This window comes from Fragaria vesca, linkage group LG2 (assembly GCF_000184155.1).
Source record: "Fragaria vesca subsp. vesca linkage group LG2, FraVesHawaii_1.0, whole genome shotgun sequence".
Classification (NCBI taxonomy): Eukaryota; Viridiplantae; Streptophyta; class Magnoliopsida; order Rosales; family Rosaceae; genus Fragaria; species Fragaria vesca.
The window spans coordinates 2,445,722-2,466,257 of record NC_020492.1 but is presented as its reverse complement, the minus strand read 5'-3'; the positions used below and the strand labels follow the sequence as shown (position 1 = coordinate 2,466,257).

General features: G+C 37.1%; 3 protein-coding genes across 3 annotated transcripts in view; 1 reads left to right on the top strand and 2 right to left on the bottom strand.

Annotated features, from left to right (window-relative positions):
* The first annotated feature begins 6,630 nt into the window (after positions 1-6,630).
* LOC101291580 (probable pectate lyase 15-like) lies at positions 6,631-11,021 on the top strand. The gene is made up of 7 exons (XM_004289681.1): positions 6,631-6,861; positions 7,091-7,144; positions 7,713-7,790; positions 8,900-9,542; positions 9,632-9,735; positions 9,934-10,072; positions 10,168-11,021. The coding sequence occupies exons 1-7, from the start codon at positions 6,746-6,748 to the stop codon at positions 10,387-10,389; spliced, it is 1,356 nt and encodes a 451-aa protein (XP_004289729.1). The 5' UTR covers positions 6,631-6,745; the 3' UTR covers positions 10,390-11,021.
* Positions 11,022-13,659: 2,638 nt separating this feature from the next.
* On the bottom strand, positions 13,660-17,415 carry LOC101291290 (inosine triphosphate pyrophosphatase-like). The gene is made up of 7 exons (XM_004289680.1): positions 17,196-17,415; positions 16,972-17,100; positions 16,881-16,890; positions 15,325-15,356; positions 15,133-15,245; positions 14,233-14,309; positions 13,660-14,142 (listed from the first exon to the last, which is right to left on the bottom strand). Exons 1-7 carry the CDS (start codon positions 17,341-17,343, stop codon positions 14,031-14,033), a joined length of 621 nt encoding a protein of 206 aa, XP_004289728.1. The 5' UTR covers positions 17,344-17,415; the 3' UTR covers positions 13,660-14,030.
* A 1,123-nt stretch (positions 17,416-18,538) lies between these two features.
* LOC101293554 (GDSL esterase/lipase At5g03980-like) overlaps positions 18,539-20,536 on the bottom strand; it is a 3,639-nt gene continuing 1,641 nt past the window's right edge. Inside the window, exon 4 of the mRNA XM_004292032.1 lies at positions 18,539-18,561. Coding sequence (XP_004292080.1) covers positions 18,539-18,561 — 23 coding nt within the window. The remainder of the gene's footprint in view (positions 18,562-20,536) is intronic.

The window sequence follows — 20,536 nt, the reverse complement described above, 5'->3', positions numbered from 1 at the left end:
CTCTCTTCTCTACTCTCTCTCTCTCTCTCTCTCTCTCTCTCTCTCTCTCTCTCTCTCTCTCTCTCTCTCTCTCATGCATATATTCTGGGTAGCTTGGTTGCTTGTATGTCAAGGTATGAACTCGATGGTGGTGCATGTGGACCTCAGCCTATCAATTACCTCAGTACTCATCAACGCAACGAATTAACCAATCCGAAAAAGTGATTCTTAAAGAAAGCTAAGGCAGGAGAGGGAGTTGAATTTGGAAGTGGTTAATCTCGAGTCATTATGGTTTGGTTAACCAAAGATTAAGACACTGCACTGCCCCCATAATTGTCAACCATTGTGGACCAATCTGATCGATTGTAACCCTTTGCATGCAGCACCAATTGCAATTGTTTTTTTTAGTTATTTGATGATTGATAAAAATCATTTACTGTTATTTTTCTTGCGTTCTTTACCTTTCTCCATCACGTTTTTCTTTATTCTAATGAGTAGGATCAATCAATTTTCATAATACTCGATCTTTAAACGATTGAAAACTGTTCGATCGTCTATCAATTTTCGTTTAAATTAATTATTACGAAGAATCGCTTATTTATTTGATGACAATTAAATCACTAAAAAATCTCTTAAATTCTTTGATTTTTATAATAGGGCGCCAATTTTCAAATTATGAACTAGAAATTGAGCGGTCTCCTCCATGAGATCACGTGGACTGGGAAAGAAAATGCAAAAGTTGGTTGGAAATGTTACTAGAATTATTTGTTCTTACTTGAAAGTCGATGTGATTGAGTTAGCTAAATGTAGAATCTAAGTAATGCATGTTGAGAGAAAAATGCATGACATGCATGGAGATAGCGGACCGATCATTAGCTTAGTGCCTTAGTCTAATTTGATTCCCCCCTTGATTTTTCCTTGGTATTTTTCTTCAAAACATCTGAATTTGAGTGCGGTCACTGAACTTGAATTAGGTTATTCTAACAAAAAAAAAAAAAAAAAAACAAGCCTTGAATGAGGTTGATAAGGAATTGAACAATATACGAACGGGGATACTGACACTAATTTAAAATTGGAATAGAAATGCATGAGAATTTGAATTATTGAAAAACATGGAGGTGTTTTTTAATTGGTAGAAAATATTGTTTGCTAAGCAAACACAAGAGGGTGCTTTTGGGTTATGAACAACCTCTCAATGTGTTTATGGCATGGGAAATTTGGTTCAAGACGAGATCATTTTCATTACCCACACTCTTTGTTAAAACACGAAAATAAAAAAATTATCATTGATTTTAATGTCTAGCGTATGTAAATATCGTTAAACTCTCGTGAAACAAATGCTAAATTAGGAATCGAAGTCTCTTCAACTCTCGTTCCAGGTAAGTAAACAACCCCTTGACATTTAGCAAACAAACTTACCTGTTTTAATCTACAAGTAGACTAATGATCAATGTGAATGATAGTAAGAAAGCTTGTTAACTAAGTCAAGGGGGCACAAAAATCACCCATGCCACCAAAATTGGTCCATACAATCAATGGCGGTGGTTGTTCTAGTAGTAGTTCATGATGCATTGTCGTCTCATGTGCATGTGTACCTTTCTGTACTACATCATTATTTCCTCCTAAATAGCATCGCAAAAGCGTGGCCGAGCTGACATGATTCCCACCACTTGGTTCTTTCCCGTCGGAAAAAGGGAAAGTTACCAAACTACCCTTGAGCTTGAATATTAGTCAAACTAGAAACTTTTGCCAATTTTCTTGGGGCCAACAACGAACACAGCATTTTAAAGTTTGGGTGCTCCCGCCTCTTCGGTCAGACCCGGTCTTTGATTTGTTTCTCTTTTTTTACTTTTACTTTTTGTATGAAGCTTCTTCTTGCTTTTGTGAGGTTGGTAAATAAATTGGACGGAATCGGAACTCAACGGTGATTAGGTATGTATGTTCTTCGCATATCACTTCTTTTACTTCAAATGTCATGAAAAGACAAGTGAGAGATGTTTTAGTAGGACAGTCGTATTACGAAACTAGTATGCGAAAGGGTGATCGGTCAAAAACATGTTATAGTTGCTTTTGTTTTTATTTAAAATAACTTTTCTTTCATAGTTGTGTACCCCTTACAGCCCCGTTGAGGTACCCCCTACAAAGGCTAATGCTTGCCAAATTGACATGCCCATGAATGTCAAGTTGTCAACACATTGTCATATGCTATACTGAATATGTGCCTAGAATTTATTTTGAGAACTGGTAGAGAATGACTATAGAACGTCTTGGAACCACGGCTCGTAAATTTATTGAATTTTTATTTTTATGATTTTTTGTAATTTAAGTGTCACATTACATATATTTTGCTTGTACTTCACACGGCGGTACGGGGTTATTGGTAAAAAGTTAGCTTATGTTTGGACAGTTTGGATATGTAGCAAAATAACTTCATAGCTTGACACGATTGTATGACTACAAGCAAAGACGTACCTACACACGGGTTACGGTGGGCTACAGTCCACCCCAGATTTTGAGAAAACATTGTTTTGTTGCATATTTATAATTAAAAAAGTTAAATTATGAAAACCAGCCCACCCCAAATTTCTTTATGTAATTGAACTTAGTCTATATGATTTTTTTTTGAGGAAAATTTTCAAATGATGCCCCAAATTAAGTCCGTTCATCATTTTGACATCTCAATCTTTAAAACTATGATAATGGTACCTCAACACTTAAACCCAACCAAACATTAGTTCCTTCTGTGATTGACACCGTTAAGTTGGATGTTGTCCATGGGCAAAATTGTCTCTTAATGTTTTCCCTCCACAAACTTTATCAATTGAATTAGAGTTTCTCGACCTGAAAATATCAGTTATATATGAATGTGAATCCTATTACCTAGTTACCTTTAATTGTTCTATTAAGTATATATGTTTCATGAACTTCTGTATTTGATACAAAATACATTTTAATCAATATTGATTTTTTCTCTCACTGGTGGGTTGCAAAAACTACTTTTAATTATGGATATTAATGGCCAATGGTGTATTATAATTTCTAGATGTCTCTAATTTTTGTATGCAGCCAACACATGGCTCCCCATAAATTCTGATACTAATGGGAAAATGGACATTATTCTAGAGGGAAATGTATGTGGAGGGAAAAGATTTGAGGAGGAAAAACATGAAAAGACAATTTTGCCTATAGATAAAGTCCAACTTAACGGTGTCAATTACGGAGGGAACTAATGTTGGGTTGGGTTTAAGTGTTGAGGTTCCATTATTATAGTTTTCAAAATTGAGATGTCAAAATGATGAATGGACTTAACTTGAGGCACCATTTGAAAAATTTCCTCTTTTTTTTATCTGATTACATATATATTGTTTATTTTATTAAAAGCAGTTGCTCCTTTAGTATTTTTAGGTCAACTTTCTTCTCTTTATTTCTTTTTTAACTAATTTCAGTTTACCTCCATCAACTTTAAGTCGATCATCATGTTAGTCCTTCTTCTTTTAATTTTATCAAAAACACCCCTCGACTCTTAATTTTCATCAGCCGTGTCCAAATTTCCGTTCTCCATCCAATTCCTCCGTCAAGTGATGACATGACATCAAGAAAAAAGTTAAATTTCGAAAAAAATAACATTTCTGACCATTTTTTCCCCATATCGATACACATCTTTGTTCCTATCACAACCCCCTAACCTTAGTGATTTTGGTGGGATTGAATAAAATTTGTCTATTTTGCCCTTTTTTTATGGGCTCAACGACTTCAAATTTGGTTTTCTTCTTAATCAAGTTATTACATGACGGAGGAATTGAATGGAAAACAGATGTTTAGACACGACTGATGGAAATTGGAAGTGAATAGGTGTTTTTGATGAAATTGAAAGAAAAATGACTAACATGATGATCAACCTAAAGTTGATGGGGGTAAACTGAAATTAGTCCTTTCATTTTCTTTGTCGTTGTATACGTCTCTATTCTCTTCTGCCGAAGCAGCTAAGCCAAGTGCTTAGTTTTCTCTCTTTAATCTGCATGTATGATTCTTAGGTATATCGGTCATCCTCTTGGAAGGTCTTGTGCGTGTCATGTCATATGACCTAGTTTTCAAATCTCAATTGATTAATGCCTTGATCAAATTTAGTCTCAATATCCCATCATCTCAAATCTCATCAATTGATTAATGCCTTGATAGTCTTAATATCCCATCATCTCATCGCACTGTATTTCTATTGATATTCTAATTCTAATCTCAATTGCTTGTTTACTAATTCTAAGCCAAGTGCCAAGCTTTCTTTCTTTAATCTGCAGGTATGATTGATAATGATTCTTAGTTATATCAGTCATTCTCTTGGAGTCTTGTACGTGTCTTATGACCTAGTTCTCAAATCTCAATTGATTAATGCCTTGATCAAATTTAGTCCTAATATCCCATCATCTCAAATCTCAATTGATTAATGTCTTGATAGTCTTAATATCCCATCATCCCATCGCACTGTATTTCTATTGATATTCTAATTCTAATCTCAATTGCTTGCTTGCTTCCTTTATTGTAGATGACTAATGCTAATGATGTGTGTATATATAGATATATGGTTGTAATAGTACGTACCAACGTTTGATTCATAGTTATTAGATTGTGTTTTTCCGTCCTGTTAAGTTTAAGGATTATACACTCGTTTACTGTATTGTTATAGCGGTGATTGTGCGCTTAGTTATTAGATTTTGCTTCTATTCAAGAGCGTAGGGTTCAATTCGAGTATGTATGTTCTTTTATCTTTAACTTTTTTATCGAATTTATATAAACTGTCATAATATTGATTTCTTAATGATCAGTTAACTACGTGATTATTTGATATGTTTTTAATCTAAAATGTGATATGTAAAATATGGAAGAAAACAAATTAAAGAACTTTAAAAAAAAAAAAATTTCAGCCCACCCCAACCTAAAATTCTAAGTCCACCATTGCCTACAAGGATAAGACTCACAAGAGTCATAAGACACTGGATGGAATAAGGAAATTGTTGTTTTACCATTCTAAAGAGTTCTAGAATTAAATTTTCCTGCAATTTTATTCTCTATTAATTGGCTTGTGAAATTTTATAACGAATTAAAGGGAGGAGGGGTTGGAATTAATTACAAGATGCTTTAGCCACAAGTTCTTGTGCATTAAATTTCCAGAGGCTTCTTTTTTGTACATTTATGGCTTGAAGTTGATGGCTTCAATTCCCCCTTCACCGAAAAACAGCATGACCCTCCAACTGAGAGTTTCGTGTAACGTGTGAAAGCTTTAACATTCAGAGCTAAATTCACTGTACTGCCCATAGTCATTGTAAATGTGTAACTTTCATTAGTTTTGAGAATTTACATTTACCTGCATGACAAGGATGGATAGCAATTTTCTCATTTTATGGTGTCCTAAATCACTTTCTCCTGCCTAAAATCTATGGTTAGGTAAAATGTACTAAAATCTCCACATGCCTAAATAACCAGATTTAACATATTATAAGAAGGCGTATTATAACTTACAGTTGAGAAAAGAGTACAAAAATAGGAAGTAGAAGTTACGACGAGTATTATGACACAAATAATTATTTATTCTGATTAAAGTATGAGATTTCAGGCGTTTGACAAAATAGTGTGAAGTACATAAACTCACCGAAACGAAAGCAAACACAAAAAAGATGGAACAACGGAAAACAAAAATACCAATCAACAAGAAAGAATGAAAGGCACGAGCATACAACTGCTTAGATAGATTCATGTAGCTATCTCCGGCTTCTTATGTTCCTTTCAAATTTAGTGTTGATGTAAATATGCACACATGATCAATGGAACATCCCTAACAAAATCGCATCACAAGAATTCAAGCTCACATGGAGCACATTCACATGATGCAAACAATCACACCCCATCATTACCATTCTAAGCTAGGCGTCATTTGTACATCTAGTTCCGGTCTTCCAAAATCAAACCCAAAAATAAAGGGAAGGAAAGCCCCGCAAAACTGCCACCAAACAATGCCTTAAATTCCACAGAAACAATTTAATTAAGCTGATTGTTCCTCTCTCAGCTATGCTACTACTACTTGATTCATGGGCGGGTCAAACCAAAAAACCCACAAGGCCGTGATTGGCGCCTGGAATTACAATCCCACCCCAAACACGCCATTACCCAAATTTTAATAATTATTAAATTAAAAATTAAAAAAAAATTAAAATAGGGCGCAGAACCAGCAGAATACCGTGACATCTGTTCCCGTGACCACCCCATCCCATCCGTACTTCTCCTCCGTAACGGCCTCTTCTGACGTGGCAATGTGAAAGGGAGTCCGTCGGTTGTGAAGGGCGTATACAGTTAGTTAGGGGAGGTACAGTGAAAAAGTAAAAAGTAAAAAAGTGAAGAAATTAGAAAGGGGTGTAGGAGAGCAGTTAATGTTGGTGGTGGGGGTTGTTTGGTTGTTGGGTGAAAGTGAACCTAATCCAAAAGAGAAAAAATGATACGGCGTTATTAGTTAAGAGTAGTACTGAGTTAACGGTTAACGGCGTTAACGAGACGGGACCGGAGGAGGAGAGGACTGTACTAGTGTGCGTGGGTGCATGTGTGTGTATATAAAGCAGAGGAGGGTGATTGTGGGAGCTCATTCTCTGACTTGGGTTTTTTTGTTGGCTCTTCTCTCTTCTCTCTCTAGCTCTGCACACAAAACACTAAAACACTGCGTTTTGTGTGCTCAAGCTCTCAGTGTCTTCACATTAACTCACAGAGAGAGAGAAAGATAGCAATGGCGGTTTCGGAGAATAAGAAATGGATTACGGCCTGCGTGTCGGTGCTTCTTCTGTTCTGCTTCGTCGCTGCAATGTCCGGTCGTGTCAGCCTCGACGGTACCCCTATCCTCAGGTTTTAACCTCTCTTCTTTTTTACTACTGCGGCAAATTTTTCCAGAGCAGAAAATCTCAGCTGCATTCTCCTTCTTGTTGTTCTTTTAGTGAAAACGAGCTTCAGAAATTGAGAATTTCTTGGAATTTTGGGGGTTCGGGTCCTACAAATTAGGCATTTCTGTTTTGGCTTTAAGAGTTACTGAAACGGCGTCGTTTTGCTTACTTTGCTTTGCTTTTGTGTTGTGAAGGAATGGTGGAACGGAGGAGTTGCAGAGCTCGAGCAATTCATCAATGGCGCCCAGGTGGGTTTTCTTTTGACCCAACCAGAGTTAATTATTTTCAGTTTTGTTTTCTACTGTTGTCCACGTGGACGGATCTCAACCGTCGCGTGTGTTCCTTCTCGTTTCTGAGCCGTTGGGGTTAACCGTACATGGCAATCACAGCCGTTGAGATCCAGATCCCTAGATCTGGGCCGTTATGTTCGTTCCCCTCGGATTCCACCCTTCTTCCTTTCACCGCATTTCCAATTTTACCCTCACCACCGACTCTAATTTACACTCTTCACCTCACTCCTCATCATGTTTATCCTCGGGGGCAATTTCGTCACGGGATTCGCACCGCCGACTAACCGCCCCTAACCGTTTCTACTCGACACTGTCTGCACTCGCCTCTCGGGCAGAGTCCCCACAGTGAATCGTGTCTCCCACCGAAACGTGTCTCGCTCTGATTGGTCCCACCCACCCTCAACGGTCCTGGGTCCGAGAGTGAAATGTTTTGGACTCACATGGGGTTAAAACTGTAATTACCTAATTCTTTTTTTTGTTGTGAGCTAATTATTTTTTATTTTTTGGTTGATTGAATATTCTTCAGGGTGAATGAGAATGATGATGGAGGGTTGAATAAGCATGCAGTTGAGAACCCAGATGAAATTGCTGCCATGGTTGACATGTGCGTTCTCTCTTTCTCTATTGGATAATGACAGCTAACTTATATATGGTCCTACTCAATTTTATTTCTGATTATGATTATATATTTTTTTTTTCTGGTTTGAGCATGTGTGACTCTGTAATGCACATGATGGTAGATAGTGATATTCATTTTTATTTTTTGGTACTGGGAAGTTTTAATTCAGTTTTGGTGGGTAAGGGGGAAATGTAGCTGTGATTGGTGCTCCTATTGAGGGAATTGGAACCTAACCCAACTAACCCAATTCGGATTTGAATTGAACCCGCTTACCAGTTTTGTTTAGTGTTTGGGATTGCTTGCATTTTCAAATGAACCTTTTCTGTTATAAATCACTGGTTTAGAGTTTACACATGAGCATATGCAATCCCACATGGTGTCTGATGCTCATAAACATAAATAAATACCTTATCTGGTGCTGAGAGCCAGTGAATTTGATAATAGCTTGGTCTGTGTTGATTTGGAATTTCACTTTGTGAAGTTACTCATATGGTGGAGTACATTTTTGTGTCAAACAAAGGAGGCCATCCAATAAAGATGCCATAGGCTTTTTGAACCCCACCTTTTTGCCTGCTTTTTTAATTGTTGTTCTTGTTACTTTCAGTACTACTTTTATGTGGAGATTTTTTTGAAAGATCTTGTGAAAGTGAAAGCATTGTTAAGCTTCTTATGATGTTTGGCTGAAATGATTTGGTAAGATTTAGATTGTTATATTGTTTGGTTACTTTTTACAAATGGAATATGATTATTGAACAAAAACAAGGATTAAAAATGTCACATATACTCTGATTTCATTTATGGACAACAGTTAACCAGCAATTGTATTCTTTATGGATAGTGACCTAATTGTCTTCATAAATGGGACAAACTACTTGCAATTTCCAGGCTGAGCAAGTTACGACATAAAAGGAAACTGGGCAGAAATTACCATCACTAAAATTTTATAGGAAATTACTATCCCACTTTACCATGAATATGACATGAACTATCTGTCTGCTTGTTTGTCACTGGGGCATGATCATGCTTGAATTATGTTTGAACAATTTTTTTTTTTGACAGTAATGTTAATAGTAGAAACACTTTGGATATTGCAGGAGTATCCGCAACAGCACTGAAAGGAGAAAGCTGGGCTACTTCTCATGTGGAACTGGAAATCCCATTGATGATTGCTGGCGTTGTGATCCCAACTGGCAAAAGAACCGCAAGCGTCTTGCAGACTGTGGAATTGGTTTTGGCAGAAATGCCATTGGTGGTCGTGATGGACGCTTCTATGTTGTCACTGATCCTAATGATGATGATCCCGTTAACCCCAGACCCGGCACTCTGCGCCATGCTGTCATCCAGGATGAGCCCCTCTGGATTGTGTTCAAACGTGACATGGTGATCCAATTGAAGCAGGAGCTTATCATGAATAGCTTCAAGACCATTGATGGCCGTGGAGTCAATGTCCACATTGCTAATGGAGCATGCATTACAATCCAGTTTGTCACAAATGTTATAGTTCATGGTCTGCATATCCATGACTGCAAGCCCACAGGAAATGCTTTGGTGAGGAGCTCCCCATCTCACTTTGGATGGAGGACAATGGCTGATGGTGATGCTATCTCCATCTTCGGGTCAAGCCATATCTGGGTTGATCACAATTCCCTCTCCAATTGTGCTGATGGTCTTGTTGATGCTGTCATGGGGTCAACTGCTATTACCATCTCCAACAACCACCTTACCCACCACAATGAAGTATGTCTAATGCCTCTTCCCGATTAATATTTACTTCCATCTATATTTTAGTTGTGATACTGACATTTTTATCTATGCAATTGAATCAGGTAATGCTGTTGGGCCACAGCGATTCTTATACCAGGGACAAGCAAATGCAAGTGACTATTGCCTACAACCACTTTGGAGAGGGACTTATCCAGAGAATGCCAAGGTAATTTTTCAACTAGAACCGGCATATTTAGCTTCCCATGTCTGATATGTCGATTTCAATTAGGATGAGTTCTGGACATAAAACTTGGCTGCAAGAAACAGCAACCCTACTTATGACATTATTCAATATTGAAATCGGATTTTGCCTTGGTAGCAGAGTTGCATTTGTTAATGCTGCTATGAACTATGAATAATGCAGGTGCAGACATGGATATTTCCATGTGGTGAACAACGACTACACTCACTGGGAAATGTATGCCATCGGTGGAAGTGCAGACCCCACTATCAACAGCCAAGGCAACAGATATGCAGCTCCAACCAACCCCTTTGCAAAGGAGGTATTGTCTTAATCGCTACTCACATCTACCTTTTGATTATGACGAAGTTTACATACTAAGTTTTCTGATTATTGGTGAAAAATCGCGTTGTGAAGGTTACCAAGAGAGTGGAGACATCGCAAACTCAGTGGAGGGGCTGGAACTGGAGGTCAGAAGGTGATCTTCTACTCAATGGTGCCTTCTTCACTCCATCTGGAGCTGGAGCGTCAGCTGTCTATGCCAGGGCCTCAAGCTTGGGAGCCAAGTCATCGGCCATGGTGGGAACCATAACTGCTGGTGCTGGTGCACTTGGATGCCGCAGAGGACGTACCTGCTAGTACTCGTAGTATCTCATTCTCAGCTTTACACTTATATAGAACATTACCCAATTTCAAAATATTCCACCAATTGGTTTCTTCACCCCATCTTTCTATTCTTCAAAATCTGGCAAGTGTACATTATTTACACATGTCACTATATTGTCGAGTCCAAATCTGAACCCGAATCCATTTCCCTCCCACCCCCGCCAAACTGTCTATTCTGTCATTGCTCAACCTCGGTCTGCTTCCTCTGAAAAATACAATGCCATTTTAGGAGCAGGTGCAGAAGTGTTGTTCATGTTTTTCTTTTTTTTCCTTATATCCTATCTTTCGGTCTTACTCTGTTTCATCCTATCTACCACCACCACCACCACCATATTCTAACCACAGTTTGTGTGTCCTTGTTTGTCTATCTTCCCTCCCAGTGTCAGTATTTTTCATCTGCATACATTTGGGGTCTTATTATAGGATATGAATGGTTTTCTGGGTTTCTGCTTTTGTCTAGAGTCTTACAAGCAAATAGTGTGAGATATGAATGTCAAAACTTGGGTTATGAAAGGACTTCATTACAGTCTTCTAGAGAGAGAGCATAGCAATTGGCAGTGATGTTTTGTACCTTTTCACTTATTAAGCTTTTTTTCTTCTTTGGCAAATGGCAATGGAAGCAATCTTTTACTTTTGGTTGTGCAATACAAGTGGGTTCTCTCTAAATATCATTATGCTCAACTATCAATCATCAATGTTTGGTTCTCTACTGGCATTTCTAATTGCTCCATGTGCTCTCTCCCAACATACCACATGATACAAATCAAGTCATTAACCAACCAACAAACCAACATGTTAAATCATCATCACCCTTTCCCTCACCTTTAGCATCATGTTACCAACTCATTCATTACTTGACTGTCACAACTTCCTCTGGTAATTGTTTAGCAGAAACAGGAGACCACAAGGAACAATCATCTTATCTTCTCCATAACTATCAAGTGATATATGAAAAACAAGGACTGCAACAAGTAAAACATTACGAAAGAGGGCAAAACTTTATCTTCTGTACATAAAGTGTGAACCAAATTTGTCAAGAACCTTGCTCAATTGTGAGGTTGACTCCATCGTGATGTGATTCAGGATAACATGAACGTGGTATGCATGCCTAAGTTAAAAGTGAAAATAATTGTAAGAAGTTGCATTAGATGCTTTCGAACTGTAAGGTGAAGTTCATGTGGATAGGTCCAGTTGGCAATCTGACAACATAATATGACAGTTATCTGGTAGAAAATATCGTTGTTTTAACAAAAGATCTTTAAGTCATAGGATAGGTTTGTTTCTAGCGCAAAAATGGTTGTATCTAATGTAATACCCAATACCATTACTGCATTTACATGAGTACAAAACTAGTCCTTCAGATAGCAACATACTTTGGTATTTAGTACCATCAATTCCACAACGGATATATATATTCTGAAAGGTCAGGTCTGCAGAAGAAGGATAGAAGGAAGCTAGCTAGCTGCAACGGCAGAAGCATGTGGAGGTGCCCAAAATGACCCACCACCATCACCACCACCAGAGAGTGACCACCACCACCACCAGCCCTAACTTGTTTAGAAGAAGAAGAAGAAGAAGAAGAAATAAATGTTGATGGTGATTATGCGATGAGTCCTATTTCATGGTGTTACATGATATCACCAAAATAGAGATGGAAGATTTAGCATTTTTAGCTTCCATGTGAGTCATGGCCCATTTGGCATGTGAGGATCATTTTCTTTCGACCCTTTGCCTTGCCTTGTAGGCATGGGACCATATATCGCTCTTAACCCCCATTTTTCTGCAACCGATTCTTTCTACGGCAACAGAAAGTTCTTATGCAATTTCTGCTTCGTGTGGTTCTTGTTTCTTGTTACGTGCGAAATTCATATTGTACGAAGAGAACGAGTTCGGCTGCTATACACATTTGTATAACATAAACGATCGGACGGTTCACGGCTTGATATATGCTATATATATATATATAATAAAAAAGTCCTGAAGAGAACTAGTAAAATGTGATGGACGAATATACAAAAGTGTCTCATCCGTCAAAAATTGGAGAAATGTCTAAAAATGACATGTTGGTTCTAAGACAAGATTGGAAATTACACATTAAAATAGAGAGAATTTATCTGCACAACATTATTGGATAATAGTGGTATGAATGATCTAAGAGCTCAATTGAAAATTGTTGTTTTCTCAAAACATTACGATTGGTAATAGTGGTACGGAGATATTTGAGAGAAATAGACAAGGAATCGGATACAATGGAAACCCCCAACTGCCCTGTCTGTCTGTTTTTTTTTTTTGCTATATTTGGAAATTCCCTGCACCGAAAATCTCATTATGCTCACCAAGAATCCTATTCCAATTTCGTTCATCTCTATCCCAAGTAACAAAACAGTCTATTCCTCTCCATTTCTTATCATCACATTTGTTGTACACCAGAGTTTTACAACGGGCAGATACAATAGGATAAAACAACTCTCGATGATAGTTTACACATTTTGATGTTAGCAGCTGTTTGACACAGGTAATCGAAGCTCAGTACCAAACACATTAGTCCATATCAGACAATAAACAAGATCTAGGTGACTGTATATTTTCCTCGACCAAATTCCATTCCTACGTTGGGAAGTAGTGATCAAGTTCATTTTAGTCTGAGGAACTGTTTTGGTTGGTTACGATACGAAACGAGTCATAAAGGCCTCCTACTTAGAACTCAAAGTTGGATCAACGAAGCCAAACATTAGGGTTTAGGCAGCCTATTGGATAGGAAGTCTGTAAATTTACTCATTTTTTTTCAAGTTAACCACAGACCAACACTAGTCTACATTTTGGAACCCAAACCGAGTAAAACTGAATATGACAAGAACTACCTGATTCCAAATCTATGTATAAGATCTTGTTTTAGAACTGGGAATCTTCCCACTGAAGTCTATCGACTCTCTTATTAAGTAAGAACATGAACAAACAAGTTGATGACATAATTTGAATTGGGGGAACCACAAAGTCCTATTTCAATCATTTTTATTGATGATCTGAACGACGTCGACTAAGATTGTAAAATTTCCATCACATCTCGTGTAAGATCTTGTTTGGATATTGGGAAATTTCCCATTGAAGTACTTCCCATAAAGTAAAAATATGAACAAAACAACCTTATGACTTGGTTTGAATTGGGTGCTATGTAAAATCCTCTTTCATTCACATTTACAGATTAAGTAAACGACGTCAACAAAGACGGTAAACTTCTATATGGGGTAAAAATAAAACTAGTAAAGAGTGACACTAATGGAGTTAGAGAACGGTTTCCATAACTATTTGAACAGTTCATACCTTTATAGTTCATAATACTTTTCTCTGAATTGAGCATAGCAGTCGAAAAGTTTAATAGTTTATAACATGTAGCTCAAAACACAGGCAAGAAAGCTATTTCAGTATTTCTCCACTAACCTCTCATTTTCGCATGAGCACAGATACTAAATGGTTTGAACTGTAACTTCCACTTTGCCTCTAGCTTTTGTAGACCATCAAACAAGACTGGAAGAATTGCTAATGACAGGAAAAGGTTGCATACTATGGAAGCCTATGCAGAGGCAACATGATGAAGAAACTCAGTCCTAGGTAGACTAGTTGGTCTCAAAAGTATATGCAGCTTCAGCAAAGTGAGACTTCACTAGTGCAAGAGCTCTGTAGCGATGAGAAATCTTGTTCTTTTCTTCCTTTGACATCTCGGCATAGCTACAAAATAAATAACGAGATTCAGCTTCAAGTACCAATGCGGACCACTGAGAAAAAAAAATCGAATCTTCAAATAAAGATAACACTCACGTTTGCTCATAACCATCAGGTTGAAAAATTGGATCCCATCCAAAATCATTTGGTCCCCTTGCAGGAACTATTTTCCCCTGATATTCATTCGTAAAATGCAGGTTAGTGCCCACCCGGTTGGGTGTTTGTGGAAACTATTTATGCTGTTTATTCCAAACAGCTGGAAATTCCAAATTCCTTGTAGAAATCTCGTTTTTTTTTTTTTTGGTTTAAACACCAACATAAGCACAGATGGATCACTTTCTAACACCTTTCAGCATCTAGTTTAATCCTACGAATCCAACAAACAATATTCTCTTGTTCAAAGGACTTATTTCAGGTCAACTAGAATTAAGTCATACATGATCAAGTCTGAGGACTCGTGATCAACCAGGCACAAGAAAATAGATGTAGATAGAGGACTCATTTTCAAATTTCAATAGTAGAAACCAAACCATAACCTACATTTCTATATTAATGCACTTTATAAATAATGTGCGCCACAATGATCCTCCTGGTTTCAGGCAAGCCTTTCTAGTTCTATTGACTTGAGCAAGATATCTACTTTTCTCTCTCCGTCTTTTTTTTTTTTTGGGTCGGGGGTGGGGGGTGGGGGTTGGTTAATTTATCCATGAGGAGAGTTCTTTAATCTTTTGCATGATTAATTTAGGTGTCATTCAACTCATCCTCACTCAAATGAAGAATATCAGGGATTACCACAACCAAAATAGGAAACCATAGATAGTATACAGATTATCATCAAAGAACATTCACATTTGTCTTGAGCAGAATGCATAAGGTATCATGAAAATCATATCCAGAGATTTATTATACTAAAGGTTATACAGAGGTATAGAACAAAGAGTAAAGTGTAAGAATACACCTGGAATATTTGGGATAAGAAAATAGTAGTCTACATACCGGAGTTTTACCCAGAAATGCAATAGGCTCAGCATCAGGCCCAATGGCGAAAGAAAAAGCACACAAAGCATAAGCAGATTTATCCTCATAAGCCATCAACATATTGTTGAGTCCTATAAACAAGTAAGAACCATTGAGCAAGCCAAAAAGACAATTTATAATGTTACACAATTAAACAGCTTATAATACAACCTTCATGTCCAATCTTCTGCAGGAACCACTTGCTGCATTGTTGTAAGAAATATTAGGACCACATTGTTGAAAGAAATACTTGAAAAGTCAAAGCAAGATCACATAACCGTATTAGTGTTTAGCTACAACAATTTAAATAATGACTAGATGCAGTTAAAAAAACACAAAGATGTCAACAGAAAAAAAAAAAAGAAAAAGAAAAAAATAAAAAGGACAGTAACCTACAAAATTGTCTCTCACTTTAGGGTAAGTTTGCTAGAGGGAGAGGGGGAGGGATGGGATAATGAGGAAAAGTAGAAGGTTACAGAGTATTGTTATTGCTTGTTAGAACCCTAGTAGGGAGAGGACCCCCTTCTGAGCCAACATAACATATCATCCCTCAACTATGAATGAAAGTGGAGGAAAAAAAATCTCAAAATATAAGTCACACGTAGTTTCATGGATTCCTTCCTCTATTTCATTGCCTTAATCCTATATATTCCTATATGTCTCTTTCTCAACCAAAAGGAGCAGCAACATGAAAGTCATAAAAGCGACATTCCTCACAGCCTTGGCATTTTTAACTTGTATCAATACTTGGTCAATTCCATAGATTTTCATACTCAAGGAGTATCAGTGTTTAGATACAAAATTTTGAAACGACTAATTGCATATTGCGAACAAATCATTTTGTCAGTATATGACACCATGGATTTGTAAGTTTTCGAGGATGATAGCCACAGTACAAACAAAAAGAAATTTTTTTCCAATTTGTAGCACAGACAATGACAGCATCCCCGTTCAGAAAGCATCATAAACCATCTTCAAGTTCTAAATTCTATATTGTTTTAAAAGAGGGGTACACACAGAGTAAACACAAGAAAACCAAGACTAACATTTTGTTCTATAATGAAAGAAGAAACCAAGTGCAACATTGGATCATTGTCTGATTCTCTAAATTCAAAAAGCTCCACGAGGGAGAGCTTGAATGAGAGAGTAGTGCTCATCTTAGGGGAAAAAAAGGGGCTTAGTTACAAGGAGACAGGAATTGTGAAATGAAAACAGAAGAGAAAGGAAAGAAGAATAAAGAGAATTGATCAATCCAACTAATAAGCAGGCCAAATGAATATACCTTAATGAAATCAACAGTGTACATGTACAGGGAAACCCTAGTTAGCAATAAACAGATAGAAGAGAAAAAATATGCTGCAATTCTGCATCGAATTTCTCAATAAAGTCATATTTGAAAGAGGTGGTTTTTAGACAGCAACACCATTTGTGACTTCGTTTTAAAAGAAAATTGTGTTCTGCTATAGAAATTATACAACTTCCTTAGTTATAGAAAGGGATCCGCATGTATGCAACAGTGTCAATCACTACTCAATTGGGTATCCTTGAACTACAAACAATTAAAACGGCAAGCAATAACAAATATTTACTCACAAAGCTGACTACATGAGCCTTTTAGTTATCAAACTTCAACCAAAATCCAATCTTTCCTTAAGATAAAAATGTCAAATTTTGCGCAACAAAAGATAAGTTGACCTGGCGAGAGCAAGTCAGAAGGGAAAACTTACATGTAAGGCCCTGCATTGAAATTTACACAATCAATCAGAAACAACCAATACCAACAATAAGAAAAGTCGAAAAAGAGATAAAGAGACTAACCAGGAAGACCCTTGAGGGCATTGAAGCAGAGGCAAGTGTCTTCCACAAGCACAGGACCATTAACCTGAAGGGCAGCCAACCTAGCCTTCTCTTTGGAGATGTCCTCAGGCTCCCCTTGCAATTCCGGTACTGCCAAAACTCAACATAAACAACAACAAAAGACCTTTAATATTATTCATCAAAACCCAAAAATGATCAAAGAGAAAGAGATTGATTGTACTCACAGTCGAGCTTGAGGGAGTTGAAGGGTATGGAGTTGCCCAAGATGGCGCGCACTTCTTCGAGCTTCTTGGCGTTTCCAGTCACGAAAGTCACCGGCTTTGGCAGCACCAGTCCGCCCCCTCTTGCTCCCAACGCCGCCATTTTTCCCATTCCTCTCTCTCTCTCTCTCTCTCTCTCTCTCTCTCTCTGGGGAGTGATACAAAGAGAGACCAAAGTTTCTGGGTTTCTCTCTAGTCAGACTTGTCTGCTTTCTGTTCTCATTGTTTTGCTTTTCTCTCTAGTCTGGTCTGGAGCGGCCCAATCATTCCTAATGGACACTGTTTTAGGTTGTATTGAAACCCAAAGTTTAAGAACAGACCCAAAGCCCGTACTTTTTACTAGTTTTGATACATTATTGACACCACCTTTCAAACTAGGGGTGGCCCTGAGGGTGTGCTTGTTGTGGTTTGGCCGCACAAGACCTCCGACTTTCAAGCTTGGGTGAAAGAAGTTCACATTCAAAATTTTGCGTTACAAGTTTCATAATTCTCAGGACCGGCCCTGCTTTTGCGGACAATTTGTACCAATTTTCTACTTGGAATCGGTCTCGGGCTATTGTTGTTGCAATACTCACTTATGCTTAGAATGAATTAATGAGTAGCAAACCTCAAGAAGAGAATTTTATGGTACCTACCCGTATGTGATACCTACATTTACAAATGTGACAACATATTTATGGTTAAAATGGTAATGCTGAGTCGTATTGTTTGTAATCTAATAATTATAATTATAAAACGTACAACTATTTTACAACTTTTTGAACAAATTGTTCTCATATTTGTAATTTTGTTTAACTTCATGTAAATAGTGTAAATAAATTTGGTAAATTTGCTCTCAATGTTGTAATTTGATTCATAACATTGTAATTTTTGTTCTAAGTATATGTAAAATAAAAGTATGATATATATCCATAGCTTGTCTTCCTCAAGAATTAGAAAGGCGTCGCAATGCATGGTCCATAATTTTTTTGCCTGAAATTAAACATTGTTCTTCCTCCACCCGAGTTAGAAAAGATTTTGTTTTCTTGTGCTCTGCTGACTGTGCAGTCTGCGCTGAGTGGTGGACTGCTGGCTACGGAAAATTTAGTCAAATTATAGTACAAATTCAGGTGTTCGAAAGCTTCAAATGATCACAACCCCTCTTGGCAGCTGGTCGATCTCTCTTTGCTTGCTAAATAACATGAAAAGTCATCTATGCTTAGAGCCCTAGACTTTCCATACCAATAGATCGAATGCTTCTCCTTGACTACTAATGGATTTAGAATGCATACCAAATACTGCATATAAGATGTTGTAGAGTAAAAAGCTTAATCTACATCAGCTGCAAATCCTGCAATCACATTCATCTAATTTTCCTCATTAATCTTGCACCCAGACTTTTTAAATTTCATTTGGGAAAAAAAAAAACAAAAACAGTCGATGAGGGGATTTTAAATAAAACAAGAGCAGTAGATAATCAAAGATTCCTATATAATGGGTCCAAAAAAGGCCAGTTCCCATGATCGATCAGTGACTTAGCCATTTCTTCCATCATATATACGTACTATTTGTCTATGTTTTACAGCTCGATATTTCTAATAAAACCTATTTACTAAACCTTTTAATAGCAAGCATGGCCATTAACTTAGCTAGCTCGTATTTTGCAATTAGATTAATGTCACCCGAAGTTTCAAATTCTAATATCAAAAAAAAAAAGATGAATGTACTTTGTTTAATTTGATTTACACACATATAAACTATATATCAAACAATATATTCGATTGGAATTTACCAATCACCGGCCGTATATAGTTTCGAATCGTGCTTCTCAAGAATAGCCGTCCAAAAGAAAAGCCGAAACCCTAGACGTCATGGTGATGCTGTCGTCTTCACTAATTTGATTGGAGTTTAGGGTTTGTGATAGTGAGGTGGTGACTGAGAAAACCCCAACGTGTATAGATTCGAATAAGGGGAACTTCCCAAGGCCACGACGACCCTGGAAACAGGGAAACTTGAAGCAAGCAAGCAAGCAGCGCCGTTTAGCTTTATATATGTTTAGTCATCGATCTCTTTGGTCCTTTATGGTCACTTGTAATAGATTAACATAGAAATTGTTAAGGTAGAAATGATTTGTTAAGGAGGGACTAGGGAGGAGGGTGTGGTTTGGTCAGAAAAAATACAAGAAAAATATTATAGTGGAAGAAAAAGAAATTTGGGTTGGATTGGATTCCCATCCTCACGTGTATTTGGCATCAAAATCAGGGATGTGTCTTTGCTCTTCTTGTTGTTTCTTTGTTAAAAGACTTGGACTTAAAGCTACCAATCCACTCAAGAACTCTCACTCCCTTCCAAACCCTAAATATTTTTATCAACAAGGTTAGCTTGGTGGAGTCTTATGTCCTCGTGTTGTTCTCAAATCCACTTCCCATATATATATCATTATCTTTTTCTTTTTCTTTTCCTTCTTTTCATGATATAATGTTAGATTTGATTCACTTCTGTATGGATCCATTGGAGGAGATCTTAGAACCACACTATCTTTTGAATATGAACAGCACTTAAGGAATAAGCTCTCTTTTTCTCTCAATTTAATTTATGTACATATAGGGCGGAAAGGATTAGGGAGATTTGTTTGTGATACTAGGTACAAGTTTATGAACAATTTGTTATCAATATAATAATTAATTTGATTTAATTATATGTAAATCTGTAAAACAAATCTAGTAACATTGTTGCTAATGTTGTAAATGTGGTACAATTAACTTTTAATTTTGGTTTAATTTGGTTGTAAAATGAGTGTGTGACAAATATCTTAGCACCATAAACAATCCCGAAAAGATTATATATATTTCTCTTTCTTTTGCATGCATCGATCTATCCAAGTTAAATGATCCGAATATGCAAGTATAAAAGTTGATGATTCTTCATAAATCAATTAAAACACATTCTATCTTTTTTCCTGATAAAAATAGTCACAAATGTTTGAGCAACTACAAGTGATAATTTTCCTAGTTATAGGATCCCAAACTCTTTGCTGCTCTCAACTTTGGCCACAATTAAGATCAGGTAAAATGTCTCGAATGAGTTTCTGTGCTATATACTTGTGCGCTTGTTGTGTCATATGAATCCCGTCCCAACTAATTAGATTACCCGGATTGGCACACACATGCACCTCAGGAGAAATTCCACAAGCTTTCACTTCACTAGTGTCCGCTTCACCTTCAACACCACAACATAACTTGTCTACGGCCTCAAACCCTGCATATCATACAGATATATATATATATATATATATATATATATATATATATATATATATTATAGTA